Source organism: Oncorhynchus nerka, linkage group LG25, assembly GCF_034236695.1.
Source record: "Oncorhynchus nerka isolate Pitt River linkage group LG25, Oner_Uvic_2.0, whole genome shotgun sequence".
In the NCBI taxonomy this organism is placed as follows: Eukaryota; Metazoa; Chordata; class Actinopteri; order Salmoniformes; family Salmonidae; genus Oncorhynchus; species Oncorhynchus nerka.
In genome coordinates, this window is record NC_088420.1 from 11,569,926 (window position 1) to 11,588,626 (window position 18,701).

The window sequence follows — 18,701 nt, forward strand, 5'->3', positions numbered from 1 at the left end:
TAGTAGTGGAGTAGTATACTATTATTATACTAGTCTGTCTCAGAGCCGGGTAGAACCGCTGGTTTAAAGCATGTCACATGTAAATGAGTCTGTAGGAGATATTCTTTGGAAATAGTGTGTTCAAATATGGCATGTATGTCTGTGTTTCTGTAGACTTTTCTCTGCAAAGTTCCGAGTCCACAGACGCAGAGACGCGATAGTCCGACACCCCATTGTGACATAGCTACACGGCTCAGAGATCACCATCTGTGGGGGGGACACAGCCCAAAATTCCCAAAAAGCAGCGGCTTTGCATTCACGTCTTGTATTTGAATGGGGTGACGGTTGGAGAACTTGCTTGAGCTGCGCTGAGAATTTGAAAAGTATAAAAGCCAACAGTCCAATATTATTGAACACTGCTGTACGTACGTATGTTTTTGGACTCTGCGAGACTGCATCGTTTGAGCTTTTAATTAAATCACAATTGCAGTCAGTAGCATAATTATTCAAAAATGTATTCATAGAGCAGGAACCCTCTATGTGTGTCTGTCTGTCTGTCTGTCTGTCTGTCTGTCTGTCTGTCTGTCTGTCTGTCTGTCTGTCTGTCTGTCTGTCTGTCTGTCTGTCTCTGTCTGTCTGTCTGTCTGTCTCTTACCGTGCACCGAAATGGGAACCGCCTCTCAACAAACTTCCATGTTAGCAAAACCGTCGTCTTGGTTACCCACTTCACCGTGAAGTTCTTTGGTACATCTGTTGTGAGAGAGAACAGAAAGAAGAAGAAAAAGGAACACGACAAAAACAGAGAGGATGTGTTTAGTTTGGAGAGCTGGGGAAGTGAGAAGGGAGAGAGAGATTAGAAATAAAAGAGTACGTCGTTTTTGTTGTTTTCCTTCCTCTGGATTGGAGTATTGAGCGGGCCGTGAGCCGTGCTGTGATAGGCTGTGAAGGGGGCAACTCTATTGGTTAGACACATAGCACCGGAGACCCATGGCGCACAGACGGACCCATGGGGCACGGACATGCCCGCTGGCTGGCCACCAGGGCAGTGCCAACCCATCTCTGCACACCACATCTTTCTACAAGACAATACCCCATCCCAGTGAAAACCAGGAGTCGTTGACCCTCGTGGTTGTGGCAGAAACCGGTTCTTTGGCGCTCTGAGCCTGGGTTGGCACTGCCCACGACATGCTGCCCAGCGGGCACAAAGACAAACCCAAACACAGCATGCCCACAGTCATTAGCAGTGCATCAGGGGGACGCCATGCTGCACGCCCATCCCATAATGTGACAAGGGGAAGGAACAGAGTGGGGGAGGGACTCAAAACAAACTGAAAAACAAAGAAAATAAAGAACCAAAATCTTGCTCTTGCTAACCTAAATGGACTAAAAACAAAGTCTTTGAGTGACTTAAACACAGAGGTCCTGCTTCTTTTTGGTTGTTGTGCAAACTAGGGGGTGTGTGAGTGTCAGGTTGCATTAGCTGTGTGAGTGTGCCTGGCTGCAAAGGGCAGCGAGGAGTCTGACAAGCTGTCTGACCGACTTCCACTTACCTTGAACGCAGCAGCTCCTCCCCTTTTTCAAACTGACTGACTGTAACTTACTGACTGGTTTTACCTTTGGGTTAGTGAAGTGAGTGTTCCCCGCAAACATTTTTAGGTTCTAGGATTTTTGTCGTGGAGAAGAAGTGAAGGTGATTGGAGGGGGGAGTTGTTTTCATTTTTGTGTTGTCGCTTGTTGTTATTTTTGTTTGTTTTTCCCCCCGGGTCGGGAGAGAAACAGGCAAGCCCTACCTGTCTCAAACGCCACTGTCCGATACTGGATCGGTGGGCTGTAGGGCCCTGGACCTACACTCGTGTGTGCGCGTATTTTCACGTCGTACGCCGAGTTGGGTTTGAGGCTGTTGAGCACGTAGGTGGACTGGCTTGCGGGCAGGCTGAGTTCCCGGGGCGCGCCCCCCAAGCCCTTCTCCTGGTATGCTAGTGTGTACTCTGTGATGTCCCCGTTGCGCTCTGCCAGCACCGGGGGTGACCATGACAATTCCACCGAGCAGCAGGTCACGTTGGAGGTTTCTCTGATTTGGGGGTACCCCTGGGGTGTGTGTTCGGGCACCTGCAGTTCGGCTGTCGCCTCCTCACCGAAGCCCCCCCGACTCTTGGCCTGGACTTTGAAGAGGTAGGTGGCACCGCGGTGGACACTAGCCACCGTGTACTGCCTCTCCTGGGGGGTGAACTCCAGACTAGCCAGGGGGGACACGTCTTTGCGGCCAAACTGAAGCCGGTAACCCTGCAGCCCCATGCCAGGGATTATAACATCGGGTGCGTCCCAGCACACCACGGCCGACGTCTCTGAATCCTGAGCCACCGACAGAGAGGGTGGCCCAGGCACTGTGGAGAAGGCAAACAAACAAAACTTTTATTAATCTATATTTTTCTCTAAAAGGTTAAACAAGGTGTGTTTTTGAAGAGAGAGTACGGTTTGTGGTTTGTACATCTAGCTATGTCAATAAGTAATAATAGACTGTGCTGAAAATGTACAGTGCTCTCTCCCTTTCCCATTGTGCAGAATATGAAGGCTGCTCGTATGCGTATGTTTTGTATCGGAAAAAAAACATTTTCTTCACTATAGAGAGCCTTTTACTGGGGTGAACATTTGTTTTTAACAGACCTGGGCGAAAGGTTAGGCATCGACAGAGTCAGTATAAGCTGAGACTACTAAAACCAATATTTTCAGTGACTGGGTTACACCTTCAACGGCATAATGTTGGACAAGCAGACCTACTATATATTTCTGTCTTTTTATTTTGACTCAAGTCAATTCAGATAATTCAATTCCAGGTTCAAAGGTCCTGTCAGGAAACATAATGACCTATTTCTCCTATTGATGAATTGATATTCAATTCATTTCGGCATTGACTGAGTAGTGAGTACACATGGGAATTGACAGCAACACTACAGTGTCAGTAACACCGCAGTGAGTGTGTGCACTCTAGTACAGACATGCTTAGACACTTCGTAGCACACACCTATCCCACTACTAAACAACACCACTATTACAACAATACCCTACTATACTACCTCACCACTATACTATCTCACTACTATACCACTCCACTCCTACACTACACTACTATACTACTCCAATACCCCACTACTCCACCACTATACTACCTCACTATTCCACTATTATACTACTCCACCACTACACTGCTATACTATTCCATTACTCCACTAGACCACCACTATACTACTATACACCTACATCACTATACTACAGCATTACTCCACGACTATACTAACTCACTAATCCACCATTATACTAGCTCACTACACCAATACTCTAAACACATTCTACTCCACTAACTTACTACTCCACCACTATACTACTCCAATACTCCACGAATCCTCTACTATACTACTCCAGTACGTTACTATTCCACAACTATACAACCCCACTAATCCACTACTCCATTACCCCACGACCCCACTAGTATATTACCCCACTACTATACTACTCCACTGATTCCAAAACTCCACTGCTATACTACTCCACTACTCTATGACCACAATACCCCACTACTCCACTATTATACCACCTCACTACTATACTACTCCACTAATCCACTACTATACTACTCCACTACCTCATTAATATACTGCCCACTAATCCACTAAAATACTAATCCAATAAGCCACTACTCCACTACTATACTACTCCACTACTATACAACCCTACTAATCCACTACCCCACCACTCCACTACTATACTACTCCACTACCCCACTACTATACTACTCCACTACTAAAAACTATACGATCCCAGTAATACACTACATATAATACCACACGATCATACCAATCCATTACTATACTACCCCACTACTATACTAATCTACTAATCCACTACTCCACCACTATACCACTCCACTAGTATAATATTCCACTACAATACTACTTTACTACAATACTATTACACTAGTATAATACACTACCGCAATAATACACTGCCCCACTACTATACTGTCCCACTACAACACTACCCCACTAATCCACTACTATATGACTCCACTACTATACTACTCCATTCCTCCACTACCCCACTACTATACTACTCCATTCCTCCACTACCCCACTACTATACTACTCCATTCCTCCACTACTAACCTACCCCACTAGTATCCTACTCCACTACAAAAATAATCCACTACCCCACTACCCCTCTACTATACTACCCCACTACCCTTCTACTATACTACCCCTCTACCTCACAACTCCTCTAAAATTTTCCCCACTAATCCACTATTTTAATACCAAACTATTATACTTCCCCACGCCTCCACTACCCATCTACTCCACTACCACTGTACTCCACTACTATACTACTCCACTAACCTACAACTCCACTACTCCACTACCTTACTACCCTACTACTATACTACTCCACTACTCCACTACCTCACTACTCCACTACTATACTACTCAACTACTCTACTACCCTATTACTATACTACTCCACTACTATACTATTCCACAACTATACAACTATACGACTCCACTTCCCCACTACTACTATTATTCAACCATGCTGGTCATTTATGAATATTTGAACATCTTGGCCACGTTCTGTTATAATCTCCACCCGGCACAGCCAGAAGAGGACTGGCCACCCCACATATGCTCTCTCTAATTCTCTCTTTCTTTCTCTCTCTCGGAGGACCTGAGCCCTAGGACCGTGCCCCAGGACTACCTGACATGATGACTCCTTGCTGTCCCCAGTCCACCTGACTGTGCTGCTGCTCCAGTTTCAACTGTTCTGCCTTATTATTATTCGACCATGCTGGTCATTTATGAACATTTGAACATCTTGGTCATGTTCTGTTATAATCTCTACCCGGCACAGCCAGAAGAGGACTGGCCACCCCACATAGCCTGGTTCCTCTCTAGGTTTCTTCCTAGGTTTTGGCCTTTCTAGGGAGTTTTTCCTAGCCACCGTGCTTTTACACCTGCATTGTTTGCTGTTTGGGGTTTTAGGCTGGGTTTCTGTACAGCACTTTGAGATATCAGCTGATGTACGAAGGGCTATATAAATACATTTGATTTGATTTGATTTGATTTACTAAACTACTCCACTACTATAATTCCCCACTACCCTACTACTATACTACTCCACTACCCCACCACTATACTACTCCACTACTACACTACTCCACTATCCTACTACTATACTACCCTATTACTATACTACTCCACTACTATACTATTCCACAACTATACAACTATACAACTACTCCACTATCCTACTACTATACTACTACTAAACTATACTACTCCACTACTATACTATTCCACAACTATACAACTATACAACTCGACTACCCCACCACTAAACTACTCCACTACTATACTACTTCCCTACTATACTACCCCACTACTATACTACTATACTACCCCACCACTATACTACTCCACAACTATACTACTCCACTATCCTACTACTATACTACTCCATTACCCCAATACTCCACTACTATACTACTCCACTACTATACTACTCCACTATCCTACTGCTATACTACTCCACTACCCTACTACTCCACTACTCCAATACCCTACTACTCCACTACTATACTACTCCACTACCCTACTACTCCACTACTCCACTACCCTACTACTCCACTACCCTACTACTCCACTAACCTACTACTCCACTACCCTACTACTCCACTACTATACTACTCCACTACCCTACTACTCCACTACTACACTACCCTACTACTCCACTACCCTACTACTCCACTACTCCACTACCCTACTACTCCACTACCCTACTACTCCACTAACCTACTACTCCACTACCCTACTACTCCACTACTATACTACTCCACTACCCTACTACTCCACTACTCCACTACCCTACTACTCCACTACCCTACTACTCCACTACTCCACTACCCTACTACCCTACTACTCCACTACCCTACTACTCCACTACCCCTCTCCCCGTTATACCCCTTCCCCTTTGTACCCTCTTGTTCCTCCACTCTTATTCTTTATTTTTCTTTTGAATAGGCCTGTTGTGGGCAGGGGTTAATTAGTTGGAGCAGTAATGGAATAGCAGCCTCCAAACAGCAGTGAGATGAATGTGTTCATTACTCCCCGCTAACAAACTATAGCTCAGCCCCGCAACTAGCCTGTCTTGTTTAAACTTGACTCTCCCTCCTCTCACATCTACTGCTTAGAAAGCCCCAATGAGGACATCAGAGATAATAACACTGAGGTGTGTGTTTACATGATAGGCCAGGGACTACTGGTAATGGAGAGGTAAGGGTCGGTGGGGTTAATTGACCAAGCTGATTGGTGCTAAGGGAAAACTGGAGGATGGAGAGAGGAAGAGGAGGAGGGAGGATGTGATAATGACAGTTCCCTGTTGAAGGTGACAGAGAACCAGGAGCCTTCTGCCGCAAAGAGGGGACAGCGAGGGAGGAGTGGGGGATTGTGGACACCTTGATTGTCTCCCTCTTTCCTCCTCCCCTCCTCCCTCTGTCACTCCATTCCTATCCACTCAGCCTCTCTCAATCACTCCCAGTGGAGCTGGAGGCACATTTCCCATCAGGACCAGCTTTAACGGTCGCTGTTCTCTCTCTCTCTCTCCCTCTAGACAAGTAATAATGTATGTCAGTGGAGGCTGGTTTGGGATGAGCTATAGGAGGACAGGCTCATTGGGACAGCAGGGTAGCCTAGTGGTTAAAGTGTTGGGCTAGTAACCGAAAGGTTGCAAGTTCAAATCCCAGAGCTGACAAGGTACAAATCTGTCGTTCTGCCCCTGAACAAGGCAGTTAAACCACTGTTCCTAGGCCATCATTGAAAATAAGAATTTGTTCTTAACTGACTTGCCTAGTAAAATAAAGGTACAAAAAAAATGATGACTGGAATGGAATAATGTGGTTCCCATGTGTTTGATACCTTTTCATGAATGCCATTCCAGTCATTACAATGAGCCCGTACTCGTATAGCTACTACCACCAGCCTCCACTGATGTACGAGTTTCTATAATAGTGTGTCTGTGAGCCAAACAAGATTTTATTATTTTTTAAATAGATTCAACCATGTAAGCCATTAACCTGCGGTTACAATTTCCAGGAAGATATATCAGGGGTCGTGGGTCCACCTCACTCTTCTGTACTGGCCTGCGAGGCGTTGTCTAAGGCACTTCATAAATGCTTGGATGCATTTTCGCACGCAATTGATATCGGTGGAAAAGGGGGCATGAGCGGACCAGCGGAAGAGGGCAAACATAATTGAAAATGCCTCCCCACATATACCTAATTTAGCTGTGGTGCTGAATAATCGCCTCGGCCACGCTGAGAGATGCACAGCTATTTTGACAGCAAAGGTCTTTCGTAATCCATTGCCAACCCATATTTATATTCCTCTATCGCGGGTGCAATGATGTCCGAGGAAAAAAAACAGGGTTCATTGTTTGTAACCTTTGTTGTCGTAATATCCCAAACGGACGTGGTAGTTTCACCATTAAGGATACCAGCTTTAACTTAACACCTATTTTAAGGACTATTTCTATATCTTATAAAAATACAGAAGAAATCAGGACAGTTGAAGGAAAGTCATAAATATGCTACAAATACGCCAGCCACCAGCGCTACGTAACCAAACAGGAGAAGGGGCAGCCAGGGGGTCTGTGGAGGCTAGTGGTGTCCAGACGGTTTCTTCCCAGAGTATTCCGGGGTATTCCCAGAGTATTCTCGGCTTCTCTATACCGCCCAGGCAGAATGGGGAAGGGGTGGGAAGATGCAGAGGAGGAGGGGGAAAGACCGAGGGACGAGGACTAATGAACATTTCTGACTATTAGAGCGGGAGGGGAAGTGGACCTTGGTGGCCTTGGAATGTTAATGGAGTTAATGGACTGTCCTTCTGTATGGTTGACAGTGTAGTATGGATTACAGTCTTAATGTCAGTGTTAGGAATAGATAGTTGTTCTTAATAGTTAGGGATTGGAATATTCTTAAATCGGTTGTAGGTAAGAGCTTGCTTTTTTTTAAAATTTAAAAATCAATCACATATCACACTTCACCATTAATTTCAAACTAATTGGATGTAAATGTCTGGTCCTTTCTTTCAAAGTAATTGACCTCACGTTCGGCCATGAAGGTTCTTAAATATTTAAGAGCCCTGAAAGCGATTTGAATATGCACGGCGAAGTCACACAACACCAAGTTCTAGGAAACAAACTGTCATTACTTAGTAAAAAAGGAACACATTGAAACACAATGGAAGCTAAATAATGCACGAAGACTGAAGACTGCGGCAAACCTAGACTCCAACACCTATAGCAAAAGTAGCCGGCTGCACGTTGAGTTTGCTGAAATTATTCTATCCTCGATTTTCACAATGTTTTAGGTTGAGGCATTATCTATTGAACAAAGAATTAAGAGTTTGACAAAGCCATACTTCCAACAACTTGGAATTTCTTTATTTTGCTGTCTTAAGAGTCTGGTTGCCTTTCTGAAAGATAAAAAAAACTGTGTGTGTGTGTGTGTGTGTGTGTGTGTGTGTGTGTGTGTGTGTGTGTGTGTGTAAACTCTCGAAAGGGCCCTCCTTCCCGTCTGTGCCTCTGCCTTATCAATAGCACAAGGCAAGGGCTTAACTTGTCTGAAAGCACAATGTCTCCCTGAAATGAGCCTGGGAGAACCATGGCAACCGTCTGGGCCACGATTTGACTGAGCCCCATGGCAGAACTGGAATCTGGTAGCTCCACTGTCACATGAAAGGGGAGTTGGAAGTACTTTTTACCTCCGAAGGGGCTGAGGCTTCTCTTCGTCCCTTTTTGTCTGCCTCACGCTCATTTATTTATTTTGGTCTCTTTTCCGCATTTCAGTAATGAAAAGCGAAAGGGGGATTGGATTTAAGGGAGGGATGGATGGTGTGAGAGAGACTGGCGTATCAGTCAGCGCAGGCCGACAAGGGATGGAGGAGAGAAGTGACAGTACCAGGGCCCTTTGTCGTCCGTCATACTGTCTGATAACAGTGATAGGCACACCTGTCAAGATCACGACCTGTCAAAAGAGGTGTGTGTGTGAGTCTGCTTTCTAGTTTGTTTTTATTGGATGTTTGAAGGCCGAAGCAGACTAGCGTGGATGCATTCACAAAAGAGCCTCATATCTTAGCCCTGGAGGCCCCGTATTTGCTCAAAAATGCTTTCACGGCTCTCTAGTCTTGCAGGTATAGGCCGTGTTCACGGTAGCTAAGCTTTCGGATTCTTATGAGGCTCAAGTGACCTGGTTAACGTTGGCTTGGAGACTGGTGTTTAAGAGAGAGGAAAAGAGGGAGAAAGAGAGACTCTGAAGTCTGAGTGTAGCATTATAAAGAGAGAAAGAAAGAGAGACACTGAAGTCTGTGTAGCATTACAAAGAGAGAAAGAACGTTTCTGATGTCTGAATAAGGCCTCTAGCAGTAATCCACGAGCCTCGGGCCTGGATGGCAACGGAATAACCTGTTTGGCCCTGTCCGGGGGTATCATCGGATGGGGCCACAGTGTCTCCTGACCCCTGCTGTCTCAGCCTCCAGTATTTATGCTGCAGTAGTTTATGTGTCTGGGGCTAGGGTCAGTTTGTTATATCTGGAGTACTTCTCCTGTCTTATCCGGTGTCCTGTGTGAACTTAAGTATGCCCTCTCTATAATTCTCTCTTTCTCTCGGAGGACCTGAGCCCTAGGACCATGCCTCAGGAATACCTGGCCTGATGACTCCTTGCTGTCCCCAGTCCACCTGGTCGTGCTGCTGCTCCAGTTTCAACTGTTCTACATGCGGCTATGGAACCCTGACCTGTTCACCGGACGTGCTACCTTTCCCAGAACTGCTGTTTTCAACTCTCTAGAGACAGCAGGAGTGGTAGAGATACTCTTCATGATCGGCTATGAAAAGCCAACTGACATTTACTCCTGAGGTGCTGACTTGCGGCACTCTTATTATTTGACCATGCTGGTCATTTATGAACATTTGAACATCTTGGCCATGTTCTGTTATAATCTCCACCCGGCACAGCCAGAAGAGGACTGGCCACCCCTCATAGCCTGGTTCCTCTCTAGGTTTCTTCCTAGGTTTTGGCCTTTCTAGGGAGTTTTTCCTAGCCACCGTGCTTCTACACCTGCATTGCATGCTGTTTGGGGTTTAGGCTGGGTTTCTGTACAGCACTTTGAGATATCAGCTGATGTACGAAGGGCTATATAAATACATTTGATTTGATTTGATTTGAAGAACCAAATCTGCCAAAAACTATGTTTACTACTATTTCCTGTCATCCGCCATTCCGTCTGTGGATAGTTTGCTGAACATTTATAGATTATCTTCAGTGCCCTATCCAATTCCAAACATCCTCTCCAGCGGCAACACAACAAACAGGTCGAATCAAAATAGGATGGTTTCTGTCTTTCAAAAGAGAGTGGGAGGGGAAGTTTTAATCATTTTAATTTTAATAAACCCACAACCGTTTCATCGATAAATATTGGATTGGTAGAATTCTTTCCAATATAGGCAAGGTAACAATTTACTTAAGGCCTGCAGTTGTAATGCATTATAATGCGGTACTAATGCATGGTAATGAGCTACAATAAAATGAAAGACTGACCTGCTCCTTTGGTTACCACCAGTTTGGGTTTGCTGCGTGCTCCATCTCCCTTCGTGGTGTACGCAGCTACTGTGATGGAGTAGGTGGTGTCTGACTGTAGCCCTCCGATGACCATTTCCTGTAGGAAACAGGAAGTAGAGAAAATGTATCAGAACACCGGTCAAAACATGTGACCATCATCACCTCCGCAGCTTCTTTTACCATTTATTGTGTCCTGCTGCTTCTTACCTCTGGATAAAATGTTTAACCTACATTGTCTGAGGCATTAGCCAAGCTACACTCACAAAACAACTGAAATGAATAATCAATGTATGCATGCATTCTGGCTGGCTGACTGGTCAGTGCAGTTTTCAGGTCAGACGTTATTTTGTCTGGTTCTCTTGAGAGAGGAGGCTTTGATCAATGCTGATAAATCTTTCAGTAGAGATGCCTGGCTAGCTAAATGAATGCAGGAGGTTTTCAGACTGGTTGGCTGAGAGATGGAGAGGTCAGCAGAGGAATAGGGGGGGACATACAGTATCTTCTGTTTTCACAGCGAAGATGGTGGCATCCATATCATATATACCATGCAAGTGCAATAACAATGTGAATTAAATAAAAGGGGGTGGCAATCATTGAGATTTCACACTCAATCTCGGCACAGCACCACCAAAGAAAACAAATAAAACAACACACACCATCACAACATGACACCATGACAACACCATCACAACACGAGATAACACCATGACAACACAACACCATGACAACATGACACAACACCATGACAACACGACACAACACCATCACAACACGAGATAACACCATGACAACACAACATGACACAAAGTAGCACAAAGTAGCATGATTAAGCAGTCCAGTCACAGGGAGAAGCAGCAGACAGATATTGCATCAGCCAACTTCTCATCAGCCGCACAGCTAATTAGCCTTTACTCTATCTAGGACAGGGGTGTCAAACTCATATTGCTCCGTTGGCCACATTCAATCTTCACTGAGATCTGGAGGGCCACATTCAATCTTCACTGAGATCTGGAGGGCCACATTCAATCTTCACTGAGATCTGGAGGGCCACATTCAATCTTCACTGAGATCTGGAGGGCCACATTCAATCTTCACTGAGATCTGGAGGGCCACATTCGGTGTTCACTGAGATCTGGAGGGCCATAGTCGGTTTTCACTGAGATCTGGAGGGCCAGAGTCGTTCTTCACTGAGATCTGGAGGGCCACAGTCGGTTTTCACTGAGATCTGGAGGGCCACAGTCGGTCTTCACTGAGATCTGGAGGGCCACAGTCGGTCTTCACTGAGATCTGGAGGGCCGATCTGGAGAGCCACATTCGGTCTTCACTGAGATCTGGAGGGCTACATTCAATCTTCACTGAGATCTGGAGGGCCACATTCGGTCTTCACTGAGATCTGGAGGGCCATAGTCGGTTTTCACTGAGATCTGGAGGGCCACAGTCGGTCTTCACTAAGATCTGGAGGGCCACAGTCGGTCTTCACTGAGATCTGGAGGGCCACAGTCGGTCATCACTGAGATCTGGAGAGCCACAGTCGGTCTTCACTGAGATCTGGAGGGCCACAGTCGGTCTTCACTAAGATCTGGAGGGCCACAGTCGGTCTTCACTAAGATCTGGAGAGCCACAGTCGGTCTTCACTGAGATCTGGAGGGCCACAGTCGGTCTTCACTAAGATCTGGAGGGCCGCACTTAAAATGTATTATAGTTCCTCGCTGTCAAAATTAGCAAAGAAATTGTTTTTTATACATGGCCTTTGGGATTTCAATGCTCTGACTTTCGCTTCGATGTTAGTTAGCTGGCAGAGTGAAAAGACTATAAATGTAACAACAATTCAAGCTCAAACGGGACAGATATGCTCAAAATTTGGAATTTCAATTGATTACTATAGCTTCCCTTGGGCCAATCAGTGTCATGTTCTAAATGCTTGATCTCTATAGCAACATGTATCATTCACCCAAGCTTCGTAAAAATCGGGCCAGAGGTGTCTGTGACTAACTACCGTACGAACGGACGGAGACAAATCCATAGTCCCCGCTCCGATTTCATCACAGGGGACAATCATTTGTTTTTACTCAGACCCCTCGCAGGCCATATGTTTGACACCCCTGCTCTAGGACATCAATACTGGAGATGGGTAGGGCTAACTTGAGAGCCTGTTCATAACATACAGTGCTAGGGCATTACTGATAAAGCACTATAATATCAAAGCTCTACTGAAAAACCTGTCTTTCTTATATATGTGAAAAGAGCTAGGGTGATGCAATACATAGTGCTTTTTATTCCCCCCCCCAACTGTACCATAGCACTCTAGCAACTCCATATATATACTCACATATTCGGCTGTATCGTCTGTTTCCCACTACCCCCCCCCATATAGAGGAGAGTGCAGGAGAGAGAGAGAAAGATTTGTTAAAAGAGAGAGAGAGAGAGAGAGAGAGAGAGAGAGAGAGAGAGAGGGGGAGGAAGAGAAACTCAAGAGAAGGGAGGTGCGAGAGGGGCAGTGTGTTGAGAGGAGGTAGAGAAGAGGGTGAGAGCACAGAAGCAGGGTGTTGTGTACGTTCCAGGCCAGAGAGGGCAAGAGGAAAGCTAGTCTGTGCTAGGGAGTGCAACTGAAGCAAGGGGAAGAGGTGTGAACTGAAGTCTATGGGGGCTGTCTGTTTATATATTTTTTAGGAGGTTACTGTATCTATTTTTATAACAGTGCATTACTTGGGGGCCTCCCGAGTGGCGCAGCAGTCTAAGGCATCGCAGTGCTAGCTGCGTCACTACAGATACGGGAGACCCATGCACAATTGGCCCAGCGTCGTCCAGGTTAGGGAAAAGTTTGGCCGGCTCGGGATGTCCTTGTCCCATCTCGCTCTAGCAACTCCTGTGGCGGGCCGGGTGCAGTGCATGTTGACACGGTTTCCAGGTGTACGGTGTTTACTCTTACACATTGGTGTGGCTGGTTTCTGGGTTAAGATGAGCATTGTGTCAAGAAGCAGTGCAGCTTGGCGAGGTTGTATTTTGGAGGAAGCACAGCTCTCAACCTTCGTGTCTCCCGAGTCCGTACGGGAGTTGCAGCAATGGGACAAGACTGTAACTACCAATCGGATATCACGAATTTGGGGAGAATTGTTTTTCTTTAAGTGCATTACCTGGACTACTAAAATATCTAATCATTGGCTGAAGCGTTCATATTTGTCAGCAGCCTGTCATAATGCGTTCATTTTTTAAAACCTTTATTTATACAGCTTATTCTCATTGATTTGCAATCTCTTTTAAAAGAGAGTCCTGTGAAAGAAAATACCACAAACACACAGCACATCAGAGACCCGTGAAAGAAGAGACCACACACACACATCACATCAGAGCCTGTAAAGAAGAGACCACACACATACAGCACATCAGAGACCTGTGAAAGGAGAGACCACACACACACACAGCACATCTGAGACCTATGAAAGAAGAGACCACACACACAGCACATCAGAGACCTGTGAAAGAAGAGACCACACACACACATCACATCAGAGCCTGTAAAGAAGAGACCACACACACACAGCATATCAGAGACCTGTCAAAGAAAATACCACACACACAGCACATCAGAGACCTGTGAAAGGAGAGACCACACACACACACAGCACATCTGAGACCTATGAAAGAAGAGACCACACACACAGCACATCAGAGACCTGTCAAAGAAGAGACCACACACACAGCACATCAGAGACCTGTCAAAGAAGAGACCACACACACAGCACATCAGAGACCTGTGAAAGAAGAGACCACACACACACACACACACACACACAGCACATCAGAGACCTTTGAAAGAAGAGACCACGTACACACAGCACATCAGAGACCTGTCAAAGAAGAGACCACACACACAGCACATCAGAGACCTGTGAAAGAAGAGACCACACACACACACACAGCACATCAGAGACCTGTGAAAGAAGAGACCACGTACACACAGCACATCAGAGACTTGTTAAATAAGAGACCACACACACACACAGCACATCAGAGACCTGTGAAAGAAGAGACCACACACACACACACACACACACACACACAGCACATCATGAATGTTCCTTTGAAACTTTGTGAAATAGATACGTCAATAGACTTCTGTTCTGGGGAAAAATATTTAGTGTGTTTATAATTTTGTTTTGGTTGTCCTAGCGGTGTACTTTACAGTAGAATAACACAGCCCATTGAAACAACTTTCTCTGCATTTTCTCCACTGTTTTGTTGACAGAAGCTTTGTGAAACCTACCATTGTGCTGGCTTACATTATAATTCTAGCTTTCAGGGAGGACCATTTCCTCTGAAATCCTTTCATGCCCTGACAAAAAGACTGATGTTGTCTTTAAGGGGGGTCTACACAGCCCTGACAAAAAGACTGATGTTCTCTTAAGGGGGGTCTACACAGCCCTGACAAAAAGACTGATGTTCTCTTTAACCTCTTCCTTCTACCCTCTACTTTTTTGAACATTCTGTTAAAAATCGCGCAACATTTCAGCGCCCTGCTACTCATGCCAGGAATATAGTATATGCATTTGCTTAGTCTGTGTGGATAGAAAACACTCAGACGTTTATAAAACTGGTTAAATCACTGCTGTGGCTTTACCAGAACGGCATTTACATCGAAAAGCACAGGAAAAACTGATCACTGAAAATGGGAAAATATATCCATGCGCTACTTGAACCCATTGATAAAGGTGAACCACAATTAATTGACTGAGGTTGCAGTACCTACAGCTTCCACACGGTGTCTAGAGTCTTGTCATTTCCCTTCGAGTTTTTTCTTGGTCAAACACATGCAAGGCACCGTATTTCTTCAGGTCTAGGACCGGATATTTTCGTTGAGTTTCTAGCCGGACATTTTTCCAGACGGACAGCTAATGATCTTTACATCGCCTCCTGATGAATTTTATCGCTTATTAACGTTTACTAATACCTAAAGTTGCATTACAAAAGTATTTCGAAGTGTTTTGTGAAAGTTTATCGTCGACTTTTTGAATTTTAAAAAATGACGTTACGTTTTGAAACGATGTTTTTTTCGTTTATCACACAGTCTACATATAACGATATCTAGGCTTTATATGGACCGATTTAATCGAAATAAAGACCCGATAGTGTTTATGGGACATCTAGGAGTGCCAACAAAGAAGATGGTGAAAGGTAATGAATGTTTTCTATTTTATTGTGCGGTTTGTGTAACGCCGAAATGCTAATTATTTTGTTTACGTCCCCTGCGGATCTTTTGTGTTGTAGTGTATTGTTTCATGCTATCAGATAATAGCTGATAAAAAGAGGGGAAGTGAAAAAAAGAAGGTGCGATAAAAAAAATTGTGGGCAGAGGAGAGTAATATTGCTGAAACATGAAATTAAAAACCAAGGAGACAAAAGAGAAACCTGAGGAAAGAGCAGCCATATTGTACTCATTTTAGCACATATTGTAAAAGTAATGTGTAGCATTTACCACAGAACGCTCTATTACTTTCATATTACACTATAAAACGTATTTTATTTATAAGCTTTGAGCTAATCTTCACATGGGCTCTCATCAAGTCAAATCACATTTTATTGGTCACATACACATGTTAAGCAGATGTTATTGCAGGTGTAGCGAAATGCTTGTTAAACAAAATACTGCAAAGTTGCCTAGGTGCTGGAAGCACGACTGCCCTATCTATCGGTGCCATTTTGTCATTAGATAGTGGCACCCCATAGGCCAGCGTGGTCAAATGAATTGCTTGATTGGTGGACCAATGGGGGCTAGGTATACCTGGGCATCGGCAAGCATGACGTCCTTGATGAGGGGCAGGCCGCGCGACTCCCCGTTCTCCACACGCACATAGTGCACCTGGTAACCACGGATTTGGCCGTGCTGTCGCCCCGGCAACAGGGAGCGCCACATGACCTTGAGCGCCGTGGAGTTGAGCACCTCCACCTCGACCCGCCTAGGAGGAGCTCCGGGAACTGTGGGTTAAAAAACAAGATAGTTTCTCTGTTAAAACACTGCTGCAGAATAGTACACTCATATTGTATGTATAGGTTATCTATCTGGCAAAACTACAAGAGCTATTCCCCTGACAGACAGATAAACTGGCAGACATCAACTGTGACCTCCTCCTCACCCCAACAACACACTATAGGGACAAAACTTTCAAGCACACAAAACTGCACTACACAACAACACCTGCTACTGCCAACAAAATGCCATCATCCCTCCCTCACAGCCAGACCTCCCAATACGTCTCCAGTTGAACCACCTGTCTCTCAGACATAATGGAAAGCCTTTATGTGAGGTCTTGGCGTCCTGCCTTTTACTGTGCATCGCACTGGCCTCCAGAGACAAATGGGTTCCTGGTTAATAAAACTGTGGCCCATTTGCACTGTTGTATTGTGGGAGATGGCGAGCCATCAGTTGGCTGAGTAGCCTCCCATCAGTGGGCTGTGCTGTGACACAGGGTCAACCGTATGAAAGCCTGAGGTGTGGCGTGCTCATATCCATTTATGGCTGAACACCATAGACTAGAGGAAGAAGGAGATGAGATGGGGGCGGCTATATCATAAATTCCATGTAGAAGGGGAGGTGAAATGGTTTAACAATGACGCTGCAATTTCCCAAGGGTATTGTCTATGTTTATTTAAACGATTATGTCTGGGGGTCCTTGATTTGAACCACTGAGCTAAGTTATTGAAAGTATGAATTTATCCTTTGTTTAGGGATATGGAAAAGCTATTGCATGGGCATCATATTGTTATTTTATGGCTGACTACTGCTACTACCCTTATCATACCGTAGTAGAGGTATTGCCCATTATCTGTGAAGAAGATTGTTGTGCATCTACAGTAAGTCAACCTCCCAGTTATTGTTTTTGCCTCATAACAAGTGTACAGACTGTCAGTATTTCAGGTGGAACATGCTCAAGTACCATCCTCGTCGGTGCGGCACAGCAGGGGCTCGCTCTCTGGGCCTGGCCCAATCTCAGTGAAGGCGGCCAGGGTGACGCTGTACTGGGTCCACTTCTCCAGCTTCTGCAGCAGCACCTTCCCATCACTGGGCAGCACGGCTGGCTCCTCCATGGGCTCCCCGGCAATGCCACCCTCAACGGAGGCTCCCACCACCTGGTAGCGCACTAGGTACCCCGCCAGGGCGCCATTCTGGCTCTCCACAGGCGGGGGGCGCCAACTTACCAGCAGGGAGGTGGAGCTGGAGCTGCTGCACTTAACATCTTGAGGGGGGGCTGAGGGCTCTGGTCAGGTGGAAGGAAGGAAGGAAGGAAGGAAGGAAGGAAGGAAGGAAGGAAGGAAGGAAGGAAGGAAGGAAGGAAGGAAGGAAGGAAGGAAGGAAGGAAGGAAGGAAGGAAGGGGGGAAAGGGGTGAAAAACAACAAACAAAAAGATGGTAGAGATAAAGAAAATGACAAAAGGAAAAACCCAACTCAAAGGGAAACATGGACTGACAAACATTTCAAGGCAAAAGTAAAGGAACGGAAACACTGATTTGTCAGGCAAATGTAAAAATAAAGGAGTAAGGGGGACTGGATGCGTAATAATGAAGCAAAATGGCTGCCTCTTGTGAGATACTGGGCCACGTCTTTTGACAGCTGGGACTATGTCACGGACTCACACCAAGGGGTCTGTCAGTTATCAGCCCCGTGTGTGATACCAAGGGAACTAGCTATCTGATATTAGGCTGTCCAGGCCTGCACTGCACACCATCACTATCGATTTAAGGATGAAAAATAAAGGGCGTCTGGGTTTATTTGTAATTGTATAAAAGCGATTCAACACAGCGGCTGGGTTTTGGCGTGGATTGGTCTTCCAAAACATATTAAATACTACACATCTGTGTACTTCTAAATCAAAATGAAAGCCTGGGCGTTCTAATATGCACAGAGCTCTTACAACTAGCAGAGTGAAGTGATACAATGTTTCACTTCTTCTAATATGCACAGAGCTCTTACAACTAGCAGAGTGAAGTGATACAATGTTTCACTTCTTCTAATATGCACAGAGCTCTTACAACTAGCAGAGTGAAGTGATACAATGTTTCACTTCTCAT

General features: G+C 45.3%; 1 protein-coding gene across 5 annotated transcripts in view; it reads right to left on the reverse strand.

Moving 5' to 3' along the window:
* ptprsa (protein tyrosine phosphatase receptor type Sa) overlaps nt 1-18,701 on the reverse strand; it is a 459,556-nt gene that overhangs the window by 109,073 nt on the left and 331,782 nt on the right. For 3 of the 5 annotated variants that reach the window (XM_065009560.1, XM_065009558.1, XM_065009559.1), the window contains 6 exons: nt 17,570-17,890; nt 16,417-16,610; nt 12,967-12,993; nt 10,617-10,734; nt 1,770-2,363; nt 635-729 (listed from right to left, as the gene is read on the reverse strand). In XM_065009560.1, the coding sequence (XP_064865632.1) occupies nt 635-729; nt 1,770-2,363; nt 10,617-10,734; nt 12,967-12,993; nt 16,417-16,610; nt 17,570-17,890 (1,349 nt within the window). The remainder of the gene's footprint in view (nt 1-634; nt 730-1,769; nt 2,364-10,616; nt 10,735-12,966; nt 12,994-16,416; nt 16,611-17,569; nt 17,891-18,701) is intronic. The other 2 variants (XM_065009561.1, XM_065009562.1) reach the window with 1 other exon arrangement.